At 39.1% G+C, this 21,960-nt stretch overlaps 1 protein-coding gene across 4 annotated transcripts in view; it reads right to left on the bottom strand.

The window, feature by feature from the left end:
- The window catches only part of sorcs2 (sortilin-related VPS10 domain containing receptor 2), a 498,151-nt gene that overhangs the window by 53,467 nt on the left and 422,724 nt on the right, over nucleotides 1-21,960 (bottom strand). For all 4 annotated transcript variants that reach the window (XM_061913816.1, XM_061913818.1, XM_061913819.1 and 1 more), the window contains exons 9-13: nucleotides 5,600-5,779; nucleotides 2,700-2,846; nucleotides 2,360-2,462; nucleotides 2,192-2,268; nucleotides 448-539 (exon numbers count right to left, since the gene is read on the bottom strand). In XM_061913816.1, coding sequence (XP_061769800.1) covers nucleotides 448-539; nucleotides 2,192-2,268; nucleotides 2,360-2,462; nucleotides 2,700-2,846; nucleotides 5,600-5,779 — 599 coding nt within the window. The remainder of the gene's footprint in view (nucleotides 1-447; nucleotides 540-2,191; nucleotides 2,269-2,359; nucleotides 2,463-2,699; nucleotides 2,847-5,599; nucleotides 5,780-21,960) is intronic.

Below are 21,960 nucleotides of genomic sequence, written 5' to 3'. Positions count from 1 at the left end.
GTTTTGAGTTTAATAAATGCCTTAGTTCTTACCTTTTGCTGTGTTCTTGCTGACGCATCCACAAAGGACTGAACCCGGCAACAATATGCCACACAAGCCTCACAGCATAAGCACAACCAGAATTATTGTTTGTACAAAAAGAAAGGTTTTTAAGTGTGCTTTATAGTCCGGGAAATACAGTAGTTGGGACATTAAATACCATAGACCTTAAGAGCAATATCCAGTGTCCAATTTCTTATATTTTGACCTTTGTATGTCACAAAAGAGGCTAGTTAAAATATTAGGAATAGCTCTCAGCTGTTTACAATACAATGATAAACATAACGTTGAATGACTAGTGTGAGTTAAAACACCACCTGACTTTCCTGAGTGCTAACTCATTGTTGAACCATACTAGGGAAACTCACTCCAAATGGATTGCACTTGGTAGCACAAGAGCGCTCTTACTTTAGTATCTTCAGCGGGATGGAAGTGTCCTTGATGGCCACAATCACGCCACCGTGGTCCAGGTACAAAATGTGATGCTCCTCTTCGAAAACCTTCAGAGAGCACATGGAAAATTCTGTTTGGTGCTGCTGTTGTATATTTGATGGTCGTACCACTCTCCCAGGACAGAGTGACTGTGTGATGGGTGATGAGGCAAGAAGATGCCAACAAGGAATCGTTGAACAAAAAGCTTTCTTTGTTTTGGTGAGCTTACGACTGGAGCTGCAGCTTCCAGGAGAAAGAGTATGAGCCTGATTACTCTTCTGCTGTCTTCTGGACAACTGTCCTTAAATACCCTTTACACAAAGACAGTTACTCGTTGTTGTTCTCGCTTTGGGGCCAGCCAGTTTGGGCAACACCCAGTTTGTTACTTGGCCAGTCAACCTATTTCCTGTGATCGGTTTGAGCCGGGTGACCTCCGACCCCATCCCTACCTACATAGTGGCCTAGTGGTTAGAGTGTCCGCCCTGAGATCGGTAAATTGTGAGTTTAAATCTCGGCCGAGTCATACCAAAGACTGTACAAATGGGACCCATTACCTCCCTGTTTGGCACTGAGCATTAAGGGTTGGAATTGGGGGTTAAATCACCATAAATGACTCCCGGGTGCGGCACCGCTGCTGCCCACTGCTCCCCTCACCTACCAGGGGGTGATCAAGGGTGATGGCTCAAATGCAGAAAATAATTTAGCCACATCTAGTATGTGTGTGACAATCATTGGTACTTTATCCTCTACTCCTACTTGTGAGAGCTTACTACCAGATGTTGGTAAAGTCTTTACGCTTCCTCCTAAAATCCAAACCTGTATTCCTGTAGGATTATAATATTCTGGGTGAAGGAGCCACCCCTGCCTGGAGAGCTTGTGATGGACATGTGCACGTTTGATGCTATCTAAGGGCATATATCCTTAGTAGAATAATCCTCTAAAGGATTCTGTGACCAAATTCAAACACATGACAGCTCACAATCAAATAAGAAAATGTTACATGGTATAATTCACCATATTGCAAAGTGCAGTCGGGGTAATGCACTGCAAAAACTGAAATCTAAATAAGATTAAATATCTCAAATAAGGGTGATATTTGCTTATTTTCTGTCTGATAAGATAATTCTTCTCACTAAGTAGACTTTATGGTAGAGTCTTTTACTTGTTTTAAGAGTTTTGGTCCTTAATGATCTCATTAAGATATTACAGCTTGTTGCCGAGATTTTATGACCCATATTGAGTAAAACATGCTTGAAACTAGAATATCAACGGTTGCACAACACTCACAAGTATAAAACTACTTTTTTAAAGTAAGAATTTCTTACTTCAAGCATGAAAAAAAAATCATGATGCCGAGCGCATATCATTATGTCAAGATAATGGCGATAGCATTTACTTAATTTAAGAATATTTATCAACATATTGAGCAAAAAGGTCTATTTTTTTTCTACCAAGAAAAGTGCACTTGTTATTAGTGAGAATATATTTATTGTAAGGTATTTTTTGGTTCATTGAGGTTAGCTAATTTTACTTGTTTTGGAAGGTTTTGACAAAACGAATGTTCTTGTTCTATTGGCAGATAATTTTAGTTCAAATAAAATACCCCTAATTCTATTTTATTTTTTATTTTTTTCTTGTTATTGAACACTGACTTTTTGTAGTGTGGCTAAGAACTTCTAACTGGAGCAGGAAGGTGACACAAGACAGGGAGTGTTTGTACCTGTCTCCATGTCTTCCCACAGTCAGACGTGATGTACATCTCCTCTTTGTACTCAACCAGCTTAGAGCCAAGGTTACCTGAGGGAAATCTTGTGTATTACATCGGACTGAAGCGGCTCACATGGAAGCAGGAAGTCATGCAGGATGGAAAAAAACAAGCTAAACTGACCCGCTCCCATGATGAGACCTGGAGCAGATTCTTTGGTGTGGACTGTCCCCGACACGTATGGGTTGTCTGCCCACCGCAGGTGCAGGTGGAGCTGGCAGTCGGGCTATAGAGACAATCATGGCAGACATGTTTGACTGATATTATGAAACTAAGCGTCTGCTTGTTGCACTATTTTAATATATCCAATCGTATAAAAAGCAAAATCTGCATTTACAAAAATAATTTTACAGGCATATGTAGTCTTGTCTATTTGTAAATGGCGCAAATAGCATGCCGTGGTGCTAATAAATGTGCTGTAATCTCAGGAAAAAATCACTTTAAAGATAGATGCACAGCATACCGCTTTGCAGGTGATTCTCTTGCCGTTCATGTCCGTGGCGGGCGGGGTCAAAGGCTCCCAATCTCGTCCTTTATTGTAAGTGATGAGAGTCCTCACCTTGCCGTCTAGTTTCTGATTGGCCAGGAAGACACCTTTAATTCCTCTGACCTGTTTTTAAAAAAAAAACAAACAAACAGGGTCAATTTAAAATAATCATTGATGGTAGAGCTGGGCGATATGGCCTTTTTTTATTATCTCAATATTTTTAGGCCATATTGCGATGCACGATATAAATATCTCAATATTTTGCCTTAGCCTTGAATTAACACTTGATGCATATAATCACACCAGTGTGATGATTCTATGTGTCTAAATTAAAACATTATTGTTCAAACTTCATTAATATATGCCCATTTTAAACTTTCATGCAGAGAGGGAATTCACAACTGAGTCAGTTTACCACAACTGTATTTATTAAACAGTTATTAAGCAATGGCACAAACATTCATGTCATTTCAAGACAGAATGTGCAAGATTGTAAGAGACATTTTAAAACAAGCTATGAGTGCACTTTTATGCATGATGTCACTAAGATGACAGATCAAAACAACTAAATAAAGTGCACTTTTTGAACAGAACGCAACTACAATAGTTTAAAACAAATAAATTGCACTTTTGTGCATAATGTCACACAAGATAATTCAAAAACTCAAATAAAAATGAGCTGCATAATAGGAAATCAAATCGCTATGTGGTAGGTTACTGCGGACGTTATCTTCTTATGTTGTTGACTATTTTTTTCATACGGTGTTGATGTTGATGGTTGCCCCGGCATTTTGTTGGTGTAGCACCGAATGGAGATGTTGAAATGCGGAGTAAGCACTCTTCATTCTCTAGCAGGTGACTTTTCAAATGATGCTACTTATTACCAGTAATGCTACGTTTTATAGCAATGCTTTTGCCCCACACTTGACAAATTACGGTTGTCTGTTCGACTTGAAGCCAAACCACCGCCAGACTATGGGACCCCCTGCGGTTTTTCCTGGGAATGAATTTTTCCTTCATTTGTTACCAGATTCGCACCTTCTTTCTCTCGTATTACCACTCGCACCACAGCTAACGTTACCCATTCTGCAAGGGCGTATACGTATGTGACATATGTAAGAAAGTGCGCTTGCTGTCTGTGAGAAGGAGAGACAACAAAGAGGAGGAAGAGCCAGTAGTGTAATGCCTGCAGCTAAAGGTAACTGCGTGAGAACGTATACTCGAATATCACGATATAGTAATTTTCTATATTGCACAGAGACAAACCCGCGATATATTGAGTATATCGATATATCGCCCAGCCCTAAATGATGGGTTGTGAATCTTTGGGCACCGCACGATTTGATTCAATTTTTGGGGGTAACGATTCAATTCAAAATCGATTCTCAATACAAAAAGGATTCTCGATTTAAAATCCATACTTTTTAATAACATTAGTGCCAGTTCCATGATTAACTACATTCTTCCATAGAATAGACAAACAGCTGTGGTATATTTCCATATTACTTAGAAGAAAACTGTTTTTGTTTAATAAAATTCTACCCAGACATTTGATAAGGTCGATTACGAATCCTTATATATAAGAATTGTGATTTTTTTCAACACCTTTTTTTTTTTTTGACACTGTTAATAATTACGACATGATTTTAAGACATTGAATAAGTTGAATAAATCACCAATAGAGGCCCATGTAAAATATGCATTATTGTACACGGTATACCAGAAGTACCCAAGCTTTTTGACTTGAGGTTCACAACATTTTATTATATTATCATAGTTTTTTTAAGTTATATCTCCAACACCCCCGCGACCCAGTGTGTTGGAACATGGATGGATATATATACAGTACACGCGCATTATATATATATAATATATATATACGAGCATCAATGCATTTTTTTTATTTTCATGACTATTGGCCCTGGTGTGTCAATGTGAGTGTGAATGTTGTCTGTCTATCTGTGTTGGCCCTGTGATGAGGTGGCGACTTGTCCAGGGTGTACTCCGCCTTCCATCCGAGTGCAGCTGAGATAGGCACCAGCACGATCTCGAAAGGGACAAGCGGTAGAAAATGGATGGATGTCTATTTTACATTGTAGATTGTCACTGAAAGCATGACAACTATGAATGAACACGTGGAGTTACGTACTTAACATAAAAGGTGAAATAACCGAAAACATGTGTTATATTCTAGTATCTTCAAAATAGCCACCCTTTGCTCTTATTACTGCGTTGCACACTCTTGGCATTCTCTCAATGAGCTTCAAGCACACCTGTGAAGTGAAACCATTTCAGGTGACTACCTCTTGAAGCTCATCGAGACAATGCCAATAGCGTGCAAAAAAGTAATCCGTGCAAAAGGTGGCCATTTTGAAGAAACTAAAACATAAAACATGTTTTCAGTTATTTCACCTTTTTTGTTAAGTACATAACTCCACAAGTGTTCATTCGTAATTTTGATGCATTCAGTGACAATCTACATTGTAAATAGTCATGAAAATATAGAAAACACATTAAATTAGAAGGTGTGTCCAAACTTTTGGCCTGTACTGTATGTGTATATATTTACATATATACATAGTTCTCTCTGACAACATGATCATTTATTAACAACATTGCACAACATGGAAGCAATGAGTTTCACACCAAGTAGCAACATTTTAAAACACAAACGGATATAAATCTGCTGGGCTTTGAATGCACTATATTGTAGAGTTAACAGAAAACTTCCTCACGGGGTTGCCTACAGCCATAAATGTTAATGGCAATGTTTTTGAACTCGCTGCTAATTAGAGACCTGCACCATGGAACTACAGGGGACTTAGCCCTTATCTGAATAGACGTGGTTTAAATATATGGGTGCAGTGTATTCTCACCTCCAGGATGTCAATGAGGACGTTCTCCTCGGGCTGTTTGGTACTGCGGACATTCTCCAGGACGATGGAGTAATAGACGCCCTGTGACTCCGACTGGTAGAGGTTGTAAGTGTCCATCTGGTGCCACTCCTGCAAGGCCAGGAAGACCTGCTTCTCGTCCGTGCTTACAATCTGAACATCCTGGATAAAAAAAAAAAAACATTGTAAAAAATGGAATTTGTGTTTTTAAATTGAATATGTGGTGTTAAAAGGAAACACAGTACTGAAGAATAAGATAAACATGGAAATGATGAACAATATCTAAAACTGAATAAGTGCATCGTCCCGTCATGAGGGATGTGCAGCAAACATGTTAAACACTCGGACATTAAAAAATTACAGTCTGCACATTTCCTATGTTGATATGCGTAGTTCAGAGGTGTCAAAGTCGTTTTCACTGAGGGCCACATCGTAGTTGTGAATACGCTTCTAACAGTGAATACTCTTATCACACAATTTTTTAAATGCATTTTATAAATAGATTTTTTAAAAACTAAAACATAAAGAAATATGGTAAATTGCAAAAATTTCACCTCTGAATTTAGTGTATATTACTGTAAAGGGAAAAACAGTACTGCTGTTTTTATGTTAAAAAAAGGCAGCTCAGTTGCCAGAATTTTACTGTAAAATTTATATTAGGTCTTTTTTTTACTGTAAATTAAAAAACTGCAATGTTGTACATGTTGGCACCCAAGCTGCCAGTTTGTTTGTTTGTTTTTTGTTTTGTTTTTTGCAGCAAATCAACAACTGTAGATTATCTGTGTGTTACTGTAAATGCCAAAACGGTACCACAGTTTATTGCAGTAAAAAAAGTACAATTATTTTCATTTTGGGAAAAATGCTGTAAAAACCACAGTAAATTTCACAATTTTACCTTGAATTCTTTTGCTATTTTTACATTGCACACTTTGATGGATAACTGGCGTTGACATCCTTATTATTAGTATGTATTTATTTTTGGTTTGAATGTTTGATATTATATTTTTGCATAATTAGACAATATTTAAATTAACATAATTTGAGATTACATGGAGTACATGTATTTTTTTCTCCCAAAATAGAAAAAAATAATACATTTAGTCCTTGAGTTTGACACCTTCGGCGGAGTTGAATCATGTTTGTCTTGAATTAAGGGATATTTTGAAAAAGGCTGGCACGATATAGACTTAGACCAACAAACTATCATTATATAGTGATAGTACATGCTGATGACACATTGTAGCTGTGTCAATTATTGAACGATGACATCCTCAACGCAATGTATTGTTGCGTCCTCACCAGCGACTCATGTCCCTCCGCAGTGCAAAGTAACCATATAAACACTACAGTTTAAACCAGGGGTCCCCAAATTCGGATCCGCCCCACCAGCGTACAAAATCCGCCCCGCGGGAAGTCCCCATGTTATAAAAATAAAAATAAAAACAAAAATAAAAATCTTATATTTTTGCTTTTAATTTTTTTTTTTAATCTGTCCTTTCTAATCCATTTTACTGCTTGCTACTCTCGGTCTCTCCTAGCCGCTGAGGCAAATCATATTGTCTAAAAATGCATTTTCCCATTGATAACATGACATCATCATCACATATACAGATATATATATATATATATATATATATATATATATATATATATATATATATATATATATATATACAACCATACATCCATTTTTTACCGCTCATTCCCTTTTGGGGTCGCGGGGGGCGCTGGCGCCTATCTCAGCTACAATCGGGCGGAAGGCGGCGTACACCCTGGACAAGTCGCCACTTCATTGCAGGGCCAACACAGATAGACAGACAACATTCACATTCACACACATATATATATATATATATATATATATATTTATATATATATATATATATATATATATGTGTATATATATAAAATGTATATTAGGGCTGCGAATCTTTGGGTGTCATACGATTTGATTCAATATTGATTCTTGGGGTCGCGATTCGATTATATATAGATTTTTTTCGATTCAACGCGATATTCGATTCAAAAACGATGTTTTTCCGATTCAAAACGGTTCTGTATTCATTCAATACATAGGATTTCAGGAGGATCTACCCCAGTCTGCTGACATGCTAACAGAGTGGTAGAATTGAAAAAAAAAAAAGCTTTTATAATTGAAAAGGACAATGTTTTATCAACTGATTGCAATAATGTAAATTTATTGTAACTATTAAACCAACCCTAAATATGACTTATTTTATGAAAACATTGTGTTGTCAAGTTTATGAGATATGATGCAAGTGTAAGCCACTGTGATACTATAGTTCTTTTTTTTTAATTTTTATAAATGTCTATTGATAATGTCAATGAGGGATTTTTAATCACTGCTTTGCTGAAAATATAACTGTTATATAACTGTTGTTGATAATATTCATTTTTGTTTCACTACTTTTGGTTTGTTCGGTGTCGTGTTTGTGTCTCCTCTCAATTGCTCTGTTTATTGCTCTGAGTGTTGCTGGGTCAGGTTTGGTTTTGTAATTGGATTGCATTGTTATGGTATTGCTGTGTATTGGTTTGTTGGATTGATTAAAAAAAGTAAAATAAAAAATAAATAAATAAATCGATTTTTTAAAAATTGAGAATCGATTCTGAGAGAATCGCGATTCGTATTCGAATCGAATTTTTCCCACACCCCTATTATATATATATATAGATATATATATGTATATGAAGGGACAAGCGGTAGAAAATGGACGTATATATATAATAATGGATTACATTTTTGTTGGTATGGTATGGTATATAGCGCTTTTGTAGACACTCAAAGCGCTACATATTTATTTTTTAACCCAATGCGGCCCCGGACTCAAAAAGTTTGGGGACCCCCCTGGTTTAAACAGTATTAAGAAGTTATATGCAAAACAAAATTAAGTCTGGCATATTCCAAGTAAGGAACACGGACCGACATGACATGAAAACATGAAAGCCCTTTTTAAAAAATGCTAGTTTCATAACATGTTACATGGCCGCATGTCTTTGGCGATGTACTCAACTACACTTTCTATGAGCGCACACTATTTTGCACTGTTGTGTTTAACTAGTGTGTGAATGTGAGTGTGAATGTTGTCTGTCTATCTGCGATGATGTTGCGACTTGTCCAGGGTGTACCCCGCCTTCCGCACGAAAATGCAGCTGAGATAGGCTATAGCACCCCCCGCGACCTCAAAAAGGGACAAGCGGTAAAAAATGGATGGATGGATGGATGTGTTTACACTGACCTAGCTTGTTCACCAGACGCGTAGTGAGTGTGGACTGTCAAGCGGTTGTGTTTCAAGTGGACGGGCAGGTTTGTTGTAGTTGCGCACATTCAGCACACTGGCTTCTCAGTGTTGATAGGCTCATCTTGTTCCAAAAGGTTTGAACTGTAATATTCCCACATTGGTGCGGTGGAATTTGCTTTCGTCATCATTTTGTCCAAGTTCTCTGCTACAAGATAACTAGTTGCACTGTGTGATGCTAGCAGGCCAGCGGCCTCGCGTGGCTGTGCAAAGAGTCAAAGACTCTTAATGAGGATGACATAATTCACCCTCTTCTTTTCATTCTGCTATGGTACGCACGCGCGTAGCCGCTAAGGGTTAATCTTCTTGAAGCATGCACGTGGTGATTTATCGGCGCTGGAAAACTTACCGACTGGAATATATATCACGACATAGAGTTTTAGCCATATCACCCAGCCCTATAAATCATTTAATTGAAACGTTTCTCCGTACTTAAACGAAAGGTTTTCAAACAATGGCTTCACGGTGACAGAGGGGTTAGTGCGTCTGCCTCACAATACGAAGGTCCTGCAGTCCTCGGTTCAATCCTGTGTGGAGTTTGCATGTTCTCCCCGTGAATGCGTGGGTTCCCTGCGGGTACTCCGGCTTCCTCCCACCTCCAAAGACATGCACCTGGGGATAGGCTGATTGGCAACACTAAATTGGCCCTAGTGTGTGAATGTGAGTGTGATTGTTGTCTGTCTATCTGTGTTGGCCCTGCGATGAGGTGGCGAATTAGTAGGACAAGACGATGCTTGCCAAATAGTCTCATCAGTGAAGCATGTATAACACAAACAGTGGGATTTCTAACAATTAGGAAGGTTTGTGTCATGTTTGTTCTCCTACAGAAAACATATTAAAACAAAAAAAATGTTGTTCTTCTTTTTCCATATTCACACAACTCTGAAAGATGTCCAGGGAGCCTCTGCGGCGGCGCTAGGTTCCTGACCCCCACCCTAGTATGAGACTAAAGTCTGGAAGTCTCAGAAAGATAATGGATTTGTGTGGTTTAATTCAAGCCAGATTATTTTTATCTATGCTAACTGACCCGTCTCCGCTCGGGATGGTCTCCTGCTGGCCCCACCATGGACTGGACTCTCACTATTATGCTAGATCCACTATGGACTAGACTTTCACAATATTATGTTAGACCCACTCGACGTCCATTGCATCCGGTCTCCCCTAGAGGGGCGGAGGTCACCCATATCTGCAGTCCTCTCCAAGGTTTCTCATAGTCATTCACATTGACATCCCACTGGGTTGTGAGTTTTTCCTTGCCCTTATGTGGGTTCTGAACCGAGGATGTCGCTGTGGCTTGTGCAGCCCTTTCTTTGAGACACTTGTGATTTAGGGCTATATAAATAAACATTGATTGATTGATGCTTTGAACTGAAAACCGGGCCTACATGTCTACATTGCGCCAAAAAACTGCACAAAGGACTGATTGATATGAGCTGAATGCTAAATTCCAGTGACTCTACCTCCTCAGTGGCCTCATGGTTAGAGTGTCTGCCCTGAGATTGGCAGGTTGTGAGTTCAGACCCCGGCTGAGTCATACCAAAGACTATAAAAATGGGAACCATTACCTCCCTGCTTGGCAATCAGCATCAAATGTTGGAAGTGAGGGTTAAATCATCAAAAATGATTCCCGGGTGCAGCCACCGCTGCTGCTCACGGCTCCCCTCACCTCCCAAGTGTTGATCAAGGGTGATGAGTCAAATGCAGAAAATAATTTCGCCACACCTAGTGTGTGTGTGACAATCATGGGTACTTTAACTTTAACTTATATAAGTAATGTAACCGATCATATAAAACTGGAAAATACCAAGATGCGGTTTGTCTTCACATGCACCCTGACCTCAACTGCACCCCATCCTGCATGCAAATGCTGCACATGAAGGCAAAAAAAAATTCAGTCACAACTGGTATAATCTACGACTCAGGTCAAGTCCCTCTGGATTGAACCAAATTACTTTCACTCTTGGCAACTGCATTTTTAATCCTGCAGGCCTTTCAATTATTCACTTTGCAAAAAAAAAATTAAAAAAGAAACATGTCTAAAAATACTCCCCCATTGAGCACACACACACACACACATGTCGCACATGCCCACTCTTCGCAAACTACGCCTCATCAGCGTGTCCCATGTCATAAAAGCTTTTCTTGGGTGACCTATCTGCTCACCCAAGTAAGAGGACACATGTCACAGGGACGAAAAGAGACCACACAGACACAAATGGATGCATCCTTCAACATCCTGCCACAGTCAGTCCTCATTTGATTCAAAGCCTTTCACTCAAAAAATGTACAAGTGCTGAGCTGGAATTGAACTTGTGGACGTGGTATATCTCATTAAAACAATACAGCGGAACCTCGATGTACAAACTTATTTGGTTCTTGAAAAAGTTAGTATAATGAAGCAATTTTTTCATAAGAAACAATGTAAATACAAACTGTATGAATATTGGGTTCCAGCCTCGACAAAAGTCCATATTTTAGTGAAGGTTTGTAAGCTTTGAACACACTGCTATGCAGTACTGGACATAAAACAACCATAACAAGGAAGTGATGTATCAACATTCTTTTTTATAACAAGTCGATGTCAAGACTAGGACTTTGGTGCGGTTTGTTTTCCTGTGGTGCAAAGCGACTGAACCGACACGACGTGAAGGTAATGACATCTTTTAATTAATCTATCAAAAGGTGAAAACAAAAGGCGCTAAGAAAACAAAAACTATTACTATAACATAAACTATGGACATGCAAACATTAACTAAAAAACTCACTAAACTGTGGCTTGAATTAACCAAAAAAACTTATGTGGCAAAGAAAAGAGCAGCATGAACTATGACCTGAACAGAGTACTCAGTGTCAAGAGTGCAGAATATGACTGTGATGTCGCCTTGCTGACTGCCTGGCAACTACAGGCTTAAATAGTGGTGACGTGATTAATAACAGGTGCGTGAGTCCAAATGAATCAGGTGCGTGACATGAGGAAAGATGAAAACTAAAGGGCTGTCATGGAAACAAAACAGGGGGTGAAAAAACAGGAACTGACTAAATCTAAAAACCAAACAGAACATAGCCAAACTAAACATGATCACCAAGACATGACAGTCGAAACAACAACAAGCTGCTGTCCTTTGTATGCGCTGGTCTCCCAACACACACACACACACACACACACACACACACACACACACACACACACTGTTTATCATTTGGAATGGGGACCAAATTTTTGATCATCACTTGTGGGGACCACCCTTTCTACAGGTTGTGGAGGCATAAAAAAAAAAAATAGGTAAAATTGCCACTGGCCATCTCTGGATTGATGAAGTAATGTGCTGATCATTCTTACTGGGGACCCTGGGGAAAAAGAGTTGATTTGACATAATTCACACAAATATGTACGTGACTACTGAGGACCAGGGGCGTCACTAGCTTTTAAGGACAGGGGGGGCCTAGCCCCCAGGAGATGAACAGGATGTGAGCGAACGTAGCGCACGAGTACAACATTTCACAAACGGCTAACAAAGACTTAGAATTTATTCTCTGTTATTATTATTATTTCAGTCGGTTAAGGAAATTAAATATACATGGAAGTCTGAATAGAAGTGAGAAACGTTTATGTATACTGTTAGAAATACTTAAGAGTCCGTCTGCTGATCTGAAAAAGAGCCAAAGCTGTCAAAGAGCTGAGGCACCATCTTCAAAGTGCAATGCTGAAACAAATAATGCGAACAATAAAATGTAACTTCCAGGGCTTGACATTAATGAGGTCCCGTCGTCCCGGGGACGGTAAAAAAAAATGCACGGGAAGATGGCTTTTAACCATTATTTTCTTTTTCTCTTTATGTACAGTATTTAATCATTTTATATTTTATATTAAATGTCTTGGATTTTCCTTTTCCACAACAGGCATGTTGTGCTACATATATAATGAGCATTATAAAGTGACTCACTCAATGGAGTGTTTGGTCCAGCTGGCTGGGGACCATTTTTTTTGGTTTATTTTGGGTAAACACGCCATTTATGTCGAAATAACTAGTCTCCAAATTCCACATTTGCAGCTTTGAGTCATTTTTACCTCACTCTATTGGCTTTCATCTTCTCCAATAAGTCACATTTTCCTTGTGCTCGCTTCTTAAAGCAGCAGTTCATCCTCTGTTCGTATATTCAGTTAAAAAAAGATAAGGTTGTGAATCCTCATTTGTCCAAAAATAGTCATCTTTGTTGTTTGTTTCAGAAAGTAGGAACTGACATTTGTTGCTCGAAGTTGGAGGTGTGCTGCTATGCAAACATAAATCAAAATATGGAAAATATTGAACATACATACATATTGTTATGAACATCTCTGTTACTACTTTATATACAGACTTACAGTGTGTATATTAAATGTTATATATAACATATATAAAACGTTGGAGGGTTTTGAAATGGTTTTAAAGGGCTTTCAATGCTACAACGGGGACTACTATGAATTGATTAACGTGGACCCAGACTTAAACAAGTTGAAAACCTTATTCGGGTGTTACCATTTAGTGGTCAATTGTATGGAATATGTACTGTACTGTGCAATCTACTAATAAAAGTTTCAATCAATCAAACCATTCGTCAAATTTTCCAAGCATTTTTTTTATCATTTTTAAAAGCCCAAGTAAAATAAAGATGTGTGTCCTTGTCTCTCATAATGATTTTGAACGACAGGCAAAATTACAAAAAAGAGCAGTTCCCCTTTAACAATGACCCCTGAGGCCCTTAGACTTTTAAAACGTGTTCGCCTTAGGTCCCTCTCAAAATGTATATATTAGATATTTGTGTATTGTATATATTTGTGTCTTTCTATTCTGTTCTTTAAATTGTAAATACATCCATATTCTTTAATTGTAAAGTAAACAAAAAGTGGTTTGATGGCACTATGTGCAGGAGGTGAATATGCTGCTGCAATAAATCTATCAGATGCCCACTTATCAAAGATTTTCTAGCATGAAGATGCTTTAATAATACATGGCGTTGTTACTGCACACTTGGTAAGTACAATACTGTATACAATTATTTTGTAATTGTTTCTTAATGTGTTCAATTGTGTTTATAATACATTTTATAGGCATAGGTGTTAAAAAGATAGGCATACTGAAATAAAGTGTTTCTTGCGCAATTTGTTTTGGAATGCAAGCCTGGAAAAATAGCAGGGATCAACTATATGTTTTCACTTTTGATAAAAAAAGATGTGGTTAGAATTTTTGTCGATTGGAACAAATCAGTTCTGACGACTGTGTATAACTTTGTATATTCAATTATCCTATTATGACATTTTAAATATAACCACAAAAACTCATCCTGGCCATGTTTCATCAATTAGCCTTAAATGTGACCGATACTTTGAGAATCAAACATTTAAATATACTCTATGATTGGACTTGTCCAGCATAATTGACGCCCTAAATAACATACGACAACGTAACATTACGCTGCAAAAAGTCATTGTTTCAAAAACAAGAAAAAGGGGTATTTTATTTGAACTAAGCAAAATTATCTGTCAATAGAACAAGAAAATTCAAGACTTTCCATAACAAGTAAAATTAGCTAACCTCAATAACCCACAAATACCTTAAAACAAGTATACTAATACAAGTGCACTTTTCTTGGCAGAATTTTTTTTGTGACCTTTTTGCTTAATATGTTGAAAAATATTCTTATACTAAGTATATGCTAGTACAGGGGTCGGGAACCTTTTTGGCTGAGAGAGTCATACAAGCCAAATATTTATAAAAGTATTTCCGTGAGAGCCATATATATATATTTTTTTAACACTGAATACAACTACATGCGTGCATTTTAAGAAAGATCAACATTTTTAGAGTATAACACATCTCTTATTTTTTTATTAATAACATTGTTATTCTGAGGCTAACCAAAAATAAATAAAATACTTCTTACCATTAATGCGACTTCTTGAACAGGTGCGGTAGAAACCGGATAGATGGATGAAAATGCATGAGAATGGTTTGTATTTTTAACATTATTTTTGACACTGTGATTACCAGCTGAATTATTCATTACTTATCGTGTTAAGCAATGTCAGCTAAGATTTATCTGAGAGCCAGGTGCGGCTATCAAAAGAGCCACATCTGGCTCTAGAGCCATAGGTTCCCTACCTCTGTGCTAGTGCCATTATCTTGACATAATGATATGTGCTCAGCATCATGATTTTTTTTTCATTCTTGAAGTAAGAAATTATTAATTAAAAAAAATAGTTTTATACTTGTGAGCGTTAAAGGCCTACTGAAACCCACTACTACCCACCACACAGTCTGATAGTTTATATATCAATGATGAAATATTAACATTGCAACACATGCAAATACGGCCTTTTTAGTTTACTAAATTGCAATTTTAAATTTCCCGGGACTTTTTTCTTGAAAACGTTGCGTAATGATGACCTGTACGTGTGACGTCACGGGCTGTTATGAATATGAGCGCTGCGTACACACACAGCTAAAAGTCGCCTGCTTTAACGGCATAATTACACAGTATTTTGGAGATCTGTGTTGCTGAATCTTTTGCAATTTGTTCAATTAATATTGGAGAAGTCAAAGTAGAAAGACAGAGTTGGGAAGCTTTAGCCTTTAGCCACACAAACACATGGTGATTCCTTCTTTAAAATTCACGGAGGTGAAACTTTAGTATGGATTCCAGCGGACAGTGATCCCGACTACATGTCAACCAGCAGGTTTCGGTGAGAAAATTGTGGTTAAAAAGTCGCCTCTTACCGGATATCAGTTGAGCTTGTGCCATCTATACAGCTGCCATCGACTTCCCTGAGACACAGCGCGTCAACACCCGGCCGTGGACGTACACTTCCGACTATCAGGTACTGTTAAACTCACTAAAACACTAGCAACACAATAGAAAGATAAGGTATTTCCCAGAATTATCCTAATAGATGTCTCTAAAAACATAAGAATCCATCTCAATGCAACGCGATTGCAATTGCGTTTTTTTTTTTTTCTAGTCCGTCGCTATCAATATCCTCAAACACGAATCTTTCATCCTTGCTCAAATTAATGGGGAAATTGTTGTTTTCTCGGTCTGAATAGCTGTTTTTGTTGGAGGCTCCCATTAAAATCAATGTGAATATGTGAGGAGCCATCAACATGTGACGTCATCGTCTGCGACTTCCAGTAAAGGCAGGGCTTTTCTCCAGTTGCGAACTTTATTGTGGATGTTCTCTACTAAATCCTTTCAGCAAAAATATGGCAATATCGCAAAATGATCAAGTATGACACATAGAATGGACCTGCTATCCCCATTTAAATAAGAAAATCTCATTTCAGTAGGCCTTTAATGACACAGATTTGCAACAGTTGATATTCTAGTTTCAAGCATGTTTTACTCAATATAGGTCATAAAATCTCAGCAACAAGCTGTAATATCTTACTGAGATCATTTAAGACCAAAACCCTTAAAACAAGTAAAACACTCCATAACATAAAATCTTCTTACTGAGAAGAATTATCTTATCAGACAGAAAATAAGCAAACATCCCCCTTATTTGAATGATCTAATCTTACTTAGATTTCAGTTTTTGCAGGAGTGGGAAATATGTTAAAGTACCTTTAAAGGGGAACATTATCACCAGACCTATGTAAGTGTCAATATATACCTTGATGTTGCAGAAAAAAGACCATATGTTTTTTTAACCGATTTCCGAACTCTAAAAGGGTGAATTTGGCGATTTAAACGCCTTTCAATTGTTCTCTGTCGGAGCGATGACCTTTCACCCGGGACGTGACAACGGGAAGCAATCCGCCTTTTTCTCAAACACATTACACACACCAAGTCAAATCAGCTCTGTTATTTTCCGTTTTTTCGACTGTTTTCCGTACCTTGGAGACATCATGCCTCGTCGGTGTGTTGTTGGAGGGTGTAACAAAACGATCATGGACGGGTTCAAGTTGACTTATGTGGAGTGAGCATCGATTAGCACAGTATGCTAATCGATGCTAACATGCTATTTGGGCTAGCTGTGTGTACATATTGCATCTTTATGCCTCATTTGTAGCTCTATTTGCATCCAGCCTTTCCCTCCACCCATATTTAATGCCAAACAAACACATACCAATCGAAATATTCAAATTGCACCAGTGTCAAAAGATACGAAAGTCCCTTGTTTGTTCTGCACATTTTACCGATGACAGCGATGCTACGACAGAGATGTGTGGATATCCTGCAACACTCAAAACAGATGCATTTCCAACGATAAAGTCAACGAAATCACAAAGGTGAGTTTTGTTGATGTTATTGACTTATGTGCTAATCAGACATATGTGGTCACGGCATGACTGCCAGCTAATCGATGCTAACATGCTATTTAGGCTAGCTGTATGTACATTTGTAGCTATATTTGCATCCAGCCTTTCTCTCCACCCACATTTAATGCCAAACAAACACTTACCAATCGACAGATTTGAGTTGCTCCAGTGGTCAAAAGATACAATCGTTGGTTAGAAGGCGTTCGCGAATAGCTTCAATAGCTATTCGCTCAATAGCTTCAGTTTCTTCTTCAATTTCGTTTTCGCTATCTGCCTCCATACTCCAACCATCCGTTTCAATACATGCGTAATCTGTTGAATCGCTTAAGCCGCTGAAATCTGAGTCTGAATCCTAGCTAATGTCGCTATATCTTTCTGTTCTATCCGCCATGTTTGTTTGTATTGGCGTCACGCAGTGATGTCACAGGAAAATGGACGGGTGGATTTACAGATAGTGAAAATCAGGCACTTTAAAGCCTCTTTTCGGGATCTTCCATGATGGGTAAAATTTTGAAAAAAACTTCGAAGAATAAAATAAGCCACTGGGAACTGATTTTTATTGGTTTTAAGCCTTCTGAAATTGTGATAATATTCCCCTTTAACACTGCTTTATCATAGACATCACTAAAATGATCAGCGGTTCTAGTAATTATGTGCTTATAAATGTTATTTGCTGCTCAAAAGAAAAAAAATTGGCTTGTGTTCTGCACCGTGCGTGTCTGCGTGTGTCAGCGTAAGAGCCACTTCAAGGCCTGACAGTGAGAGTCAATGGTAGTGATTGGCTCAAACTTGTTTATTTTCGCAGCAGTGAGATATATCTCCCTGAGCGCCGCATTCAATCAGCATACTTCAATAGTACTCAGGCTTGCGTGGCGGAATCAAGCGCTCCCCTGCCGCCACCACTCGTACCCTGTCTGGCGTCCAACTCGGCCTCATTTATCTTCTTTGCCAGTGACACATGATGTCGTCAAATCGACACTGCGCAGTAAATATTTCATGACCGCGACATTGCTTAAGCGTCTCAGAGCTGTGATTTAATTGTGGCGAGCATCAGTCTTACATTAGAAGCTAACATGCACACAGTTATTTAGCACATGCAGGAACTGCTTCCGTCTGCCTTCTCTCCATAAAGTCAAGCTGAGTAGACAACAGCTATGACTGGCAAGCGTCTGTGCAGTGTCCTATCAATTCGATCAATTTGGCAAATATGCGAGATGTTCGCTCCCAACTTGACAAACATGAGGGCTCCCCTTCCTGCGAGCATTGACCATTTAAAAAAATAGATCAGAGTCAAGATCAGGAGTTCCCAAATTATGGCCCGGTTGCCATTTTTTAACCTGCAGCTTGTTTTTTCCATCAGGAAAGTATTTAAAACGCTTCACCTTTTCCATATTTTGTTATGTTACAAACCTTTTTCTTTGTTCTTAAAATTCTATAGAAGATATCCCATAATGACAAAGTGATTTTTTTTATACATTTTTGAAAATGTATAAACAAATAGGTAATCACATGTACATTGTGACGTTCGCTAAGCATGGTGGCTAAAGGTGCTTCCAAGATCCAGTTCAGGCACGGACACAGCGTAAAAGTAAGAAATCTAGGGGGGTGGGGGTGGGGGGGTGCCAAGACGGGCTTTGAGATCAGCAACAGGGGCGTATACGGCCCACCTGGGCCTGGTTATCTAATCACCTGTCGGTCTGTTAAAAGGCAGCAGCCGGAAGGTGAGAGTAGTTGGAGCTGGAGTAAGAGCGAGAGCGAGCCTGGGACGGACACACAAACAATTGCAGGAAAGCAAGAGACCGTCTTTATTGGAAAACAAAACTATATTGTGAACCTGAACCGGGCTGTCATGTCAGTGCTTGGTGGTCCGAAGAACCCCTGGAAGGCAACTTCCACAGGTCCATACAGGTTTCGGAGCAACATATGTTGCCATCCAAGCTGTTGAGATCCGCTTTTTGGATCCTCCACATATTATTGTTTATTGTTCCATTTTTATTTTCACTCTCCGTCTGATCCTATTATTTCCTGTTTAAGTCGGTCACCATGGTACCTTATCAGTTTCACCTGTTTCTCACTGCCCTGCACACCTGTCCTCACTAATCACCTGCCTTATATAAGCCTGCATCTTTTGTTGTTCAGTCTGGGATCCAAATTTGTTTATACACAACGGTACGTCTGCTTTGCGCTTTTGCTTACATGCAGATTTCTGTATTATTCTCGCGAGCTCTCACGCTGCACAATTTTATTCAATCTTAGTTCTCATGCTAAATGTTTTGTTTTCCCCTTTGTGTGCTTATGTGCCAGTTTAGTTTACTATTTGTTTATCCTAGCTTTCATGCTAGCGTCTTTTGTTTGCCTTTTCTTAGCTTCAGTATTTTTGTTCTCTAGCACCTTTTGTTAAATAAATCATTAGTTCATACCTTTTGCTGTGTTCAATTTTCGACGCATCCTCGAGGGAATCGAACCCGGCATCACAATGCCAAACAGGCGTAACACAAGCAACGTTATCATGGACGCCCCTGCTTATTACAGCAAGACGATGCCAAGCCATGTGTTACAACATGGCTTCATAGTAAAAGAGTGCGGGTATTGGACTGGCCTGCCTGTAGTCCAGACCTGTCTACCATTGAAAATGTTTTGCGCAATATGAAGCCTAAAATACCACAACGGAGACCCCGGACTGTTGAACAACTTAAGCTGTACATCAAGCAGGAATGGGAAATAATTCCACCTGAAAAAGCTTCAAAAATGAGTCTCCTCAGTTCCCAAATGTTTACTGAGTGTTGTTAAAAGGAAAGGCCATGTTACCTAGTGGTAAAAATGCCCCTGTACCAACGTTTTTGCAATGTGTTGGCTACCATTAAATGCAAAGTTAATCATTATTTGCAAAAAAAACAAGTTTCTCAGTTCGAACATTAAATATCTTGTCTTTGCAGTCTATTTAATTGAATATAAGTTGAAAAGGATTTGCAAATCATTGTTTTTATTTACGTATTACACAACGTGCCAACTTAGCCAATTCAAAGCATTCTAACCAAAATGTTCAGCTCATTCAGGACATACAGGCTACTTACTGACACACGAGCAACAATCATCACCCTTATCTTTAATTCCACTTTTCCTTTGATACTTTGGCTGTGTGTTTAGTGTCGCTGTCCTGCTGAAAAGGGAACTGTCACCCACGCAGCAGGTTTTCATCCAGAATGTCTCTGTACTTTGCTGCATTAATCTTTTCCCTCCGTCCTGACTAGTCTCTTGCCGCTAGAACCATCCCCACGGCATGATGCTGCCACCACATTACTTCACTGTCGGGATGGTATTGGCCTGGTTTCCTCCAAAGATGATGCCAAGGAGTTCAATCTTTGTCTCATCAGACCAGAGAATTTTGTTTTTCTCATGGTTTGAGAGTCTTTCAGGTGCATTTTTGCAAACTTTTACTAAAAAAATAACTTCCGTCCGGCCACTCGACCATACAGGCCTGATTGGTGGATTGCTGCAGAGATGGTTGTCCTTCTGGAAAGTTCTCCTCTCTCCACAAAGGAATGTTGTAGCTCTGACAGAGCGACCATCGGGTTCTTGGTCACCTCCCTGCATACTTGCCAACCCTCCCGGATTTTCCGGGAGACTCCCGAAATTCAGCGCCTCTCCCGAAAACCTCCCGGGACAAATTTTCTCCCGAAAATCTCCCGAAATTCAGGCGGAACTGGAGGCCACGCCCCCTCCAGCTCCATGAGGACCTGAGTGACGTGTCTGGGAGTGTGTCTGCCCAATGACGTTATAATTACTGTAGAATGATCGAGGGCGAGTCTTGGTTTCTTATGTGGGTTTATTGTTAGGCAGTTTCATTAACGTCCTCTCAGCACAATAACAACACAAAACAACAGCAGTCACGTTTACGTCTACCACTCTACCGTAAGGCAGTTCGTCTGCCGTAAACATCATGTGACACTCTTAAACAGGACAATACTGCCATCTACTGTACATGCACCAGCACAACACCTCCAGGCAATTTCAACCTTTTATCCTCCTACATTCACATCCCATCCCCCGGATTGTAAATAACCTAATGTAAATAATCGAATGTATTTCTAATGTATATACTTCTTTTTATGCTATCTGAACTCACTATGTTCTCTGCTCGCTGTACATATCCTACTAAGTCACACTTACACTGTTTCAATGTCCATTTCTCTGTTGATGCAATTGTTGATGACTGAAGTACTGATATCAACCAAAGCTCCTCATCCCACTCCCCGGATTGTAAAAAATTCAATGTATTTACTATGATGATTAACTTGTGTGATGACTGTATTATGCTGATAGTATATATTTGTACCACAACTTAAAGAAGTTGAAAAACGTATTGCGGTGTTACCATTTAGTGGTCAATTGTACGGAATATGTACTGTACTGTGCAATCTACTAATAAAAGTTTCAATCAATCAATCAATCATGCATTTGTGACAAGAACATCTGCTTTAGAAAGTGCAGTGCACAACTGCGCACACAACAGCTGTAAATAACCACGCCCCCAACCACACACCCCCGCCCCCAAACACCCCCCGCCCCACCCCTGACCACGCTCCCCACCCCCCACCTCCCGAAATCGGAAGTCTCAAGGTTGGCAAGTATGCCTCCCTGACGAGGGTCCTTCGCCCACCGTTGCACATTTTAGACGACCCGCCAGCTCAAGGGAAAGTACTGGTGGCTCCAAACAGCTTCCATTTAC

Source organism: Nerophis ophidion, linkage group LG10 (genome assembly GCF_033978795.1).
Source record: "Nerophis ophidion isolate RoL-2023_Sa linkage group LG10, RoL_Noph_v1.0, whole genome shotgun sequence".
Taxonomy (NCBI): domain Eukaryota; kingdom Metazoa; phylum Chordata; class Actinopteri; order Syngnathiformes; family Syngnathidae; genus Nerophis; species Nerophis ophidion.
This window is presented reverse-complemented; position numbering and strand designations above follow the sequence as displayed.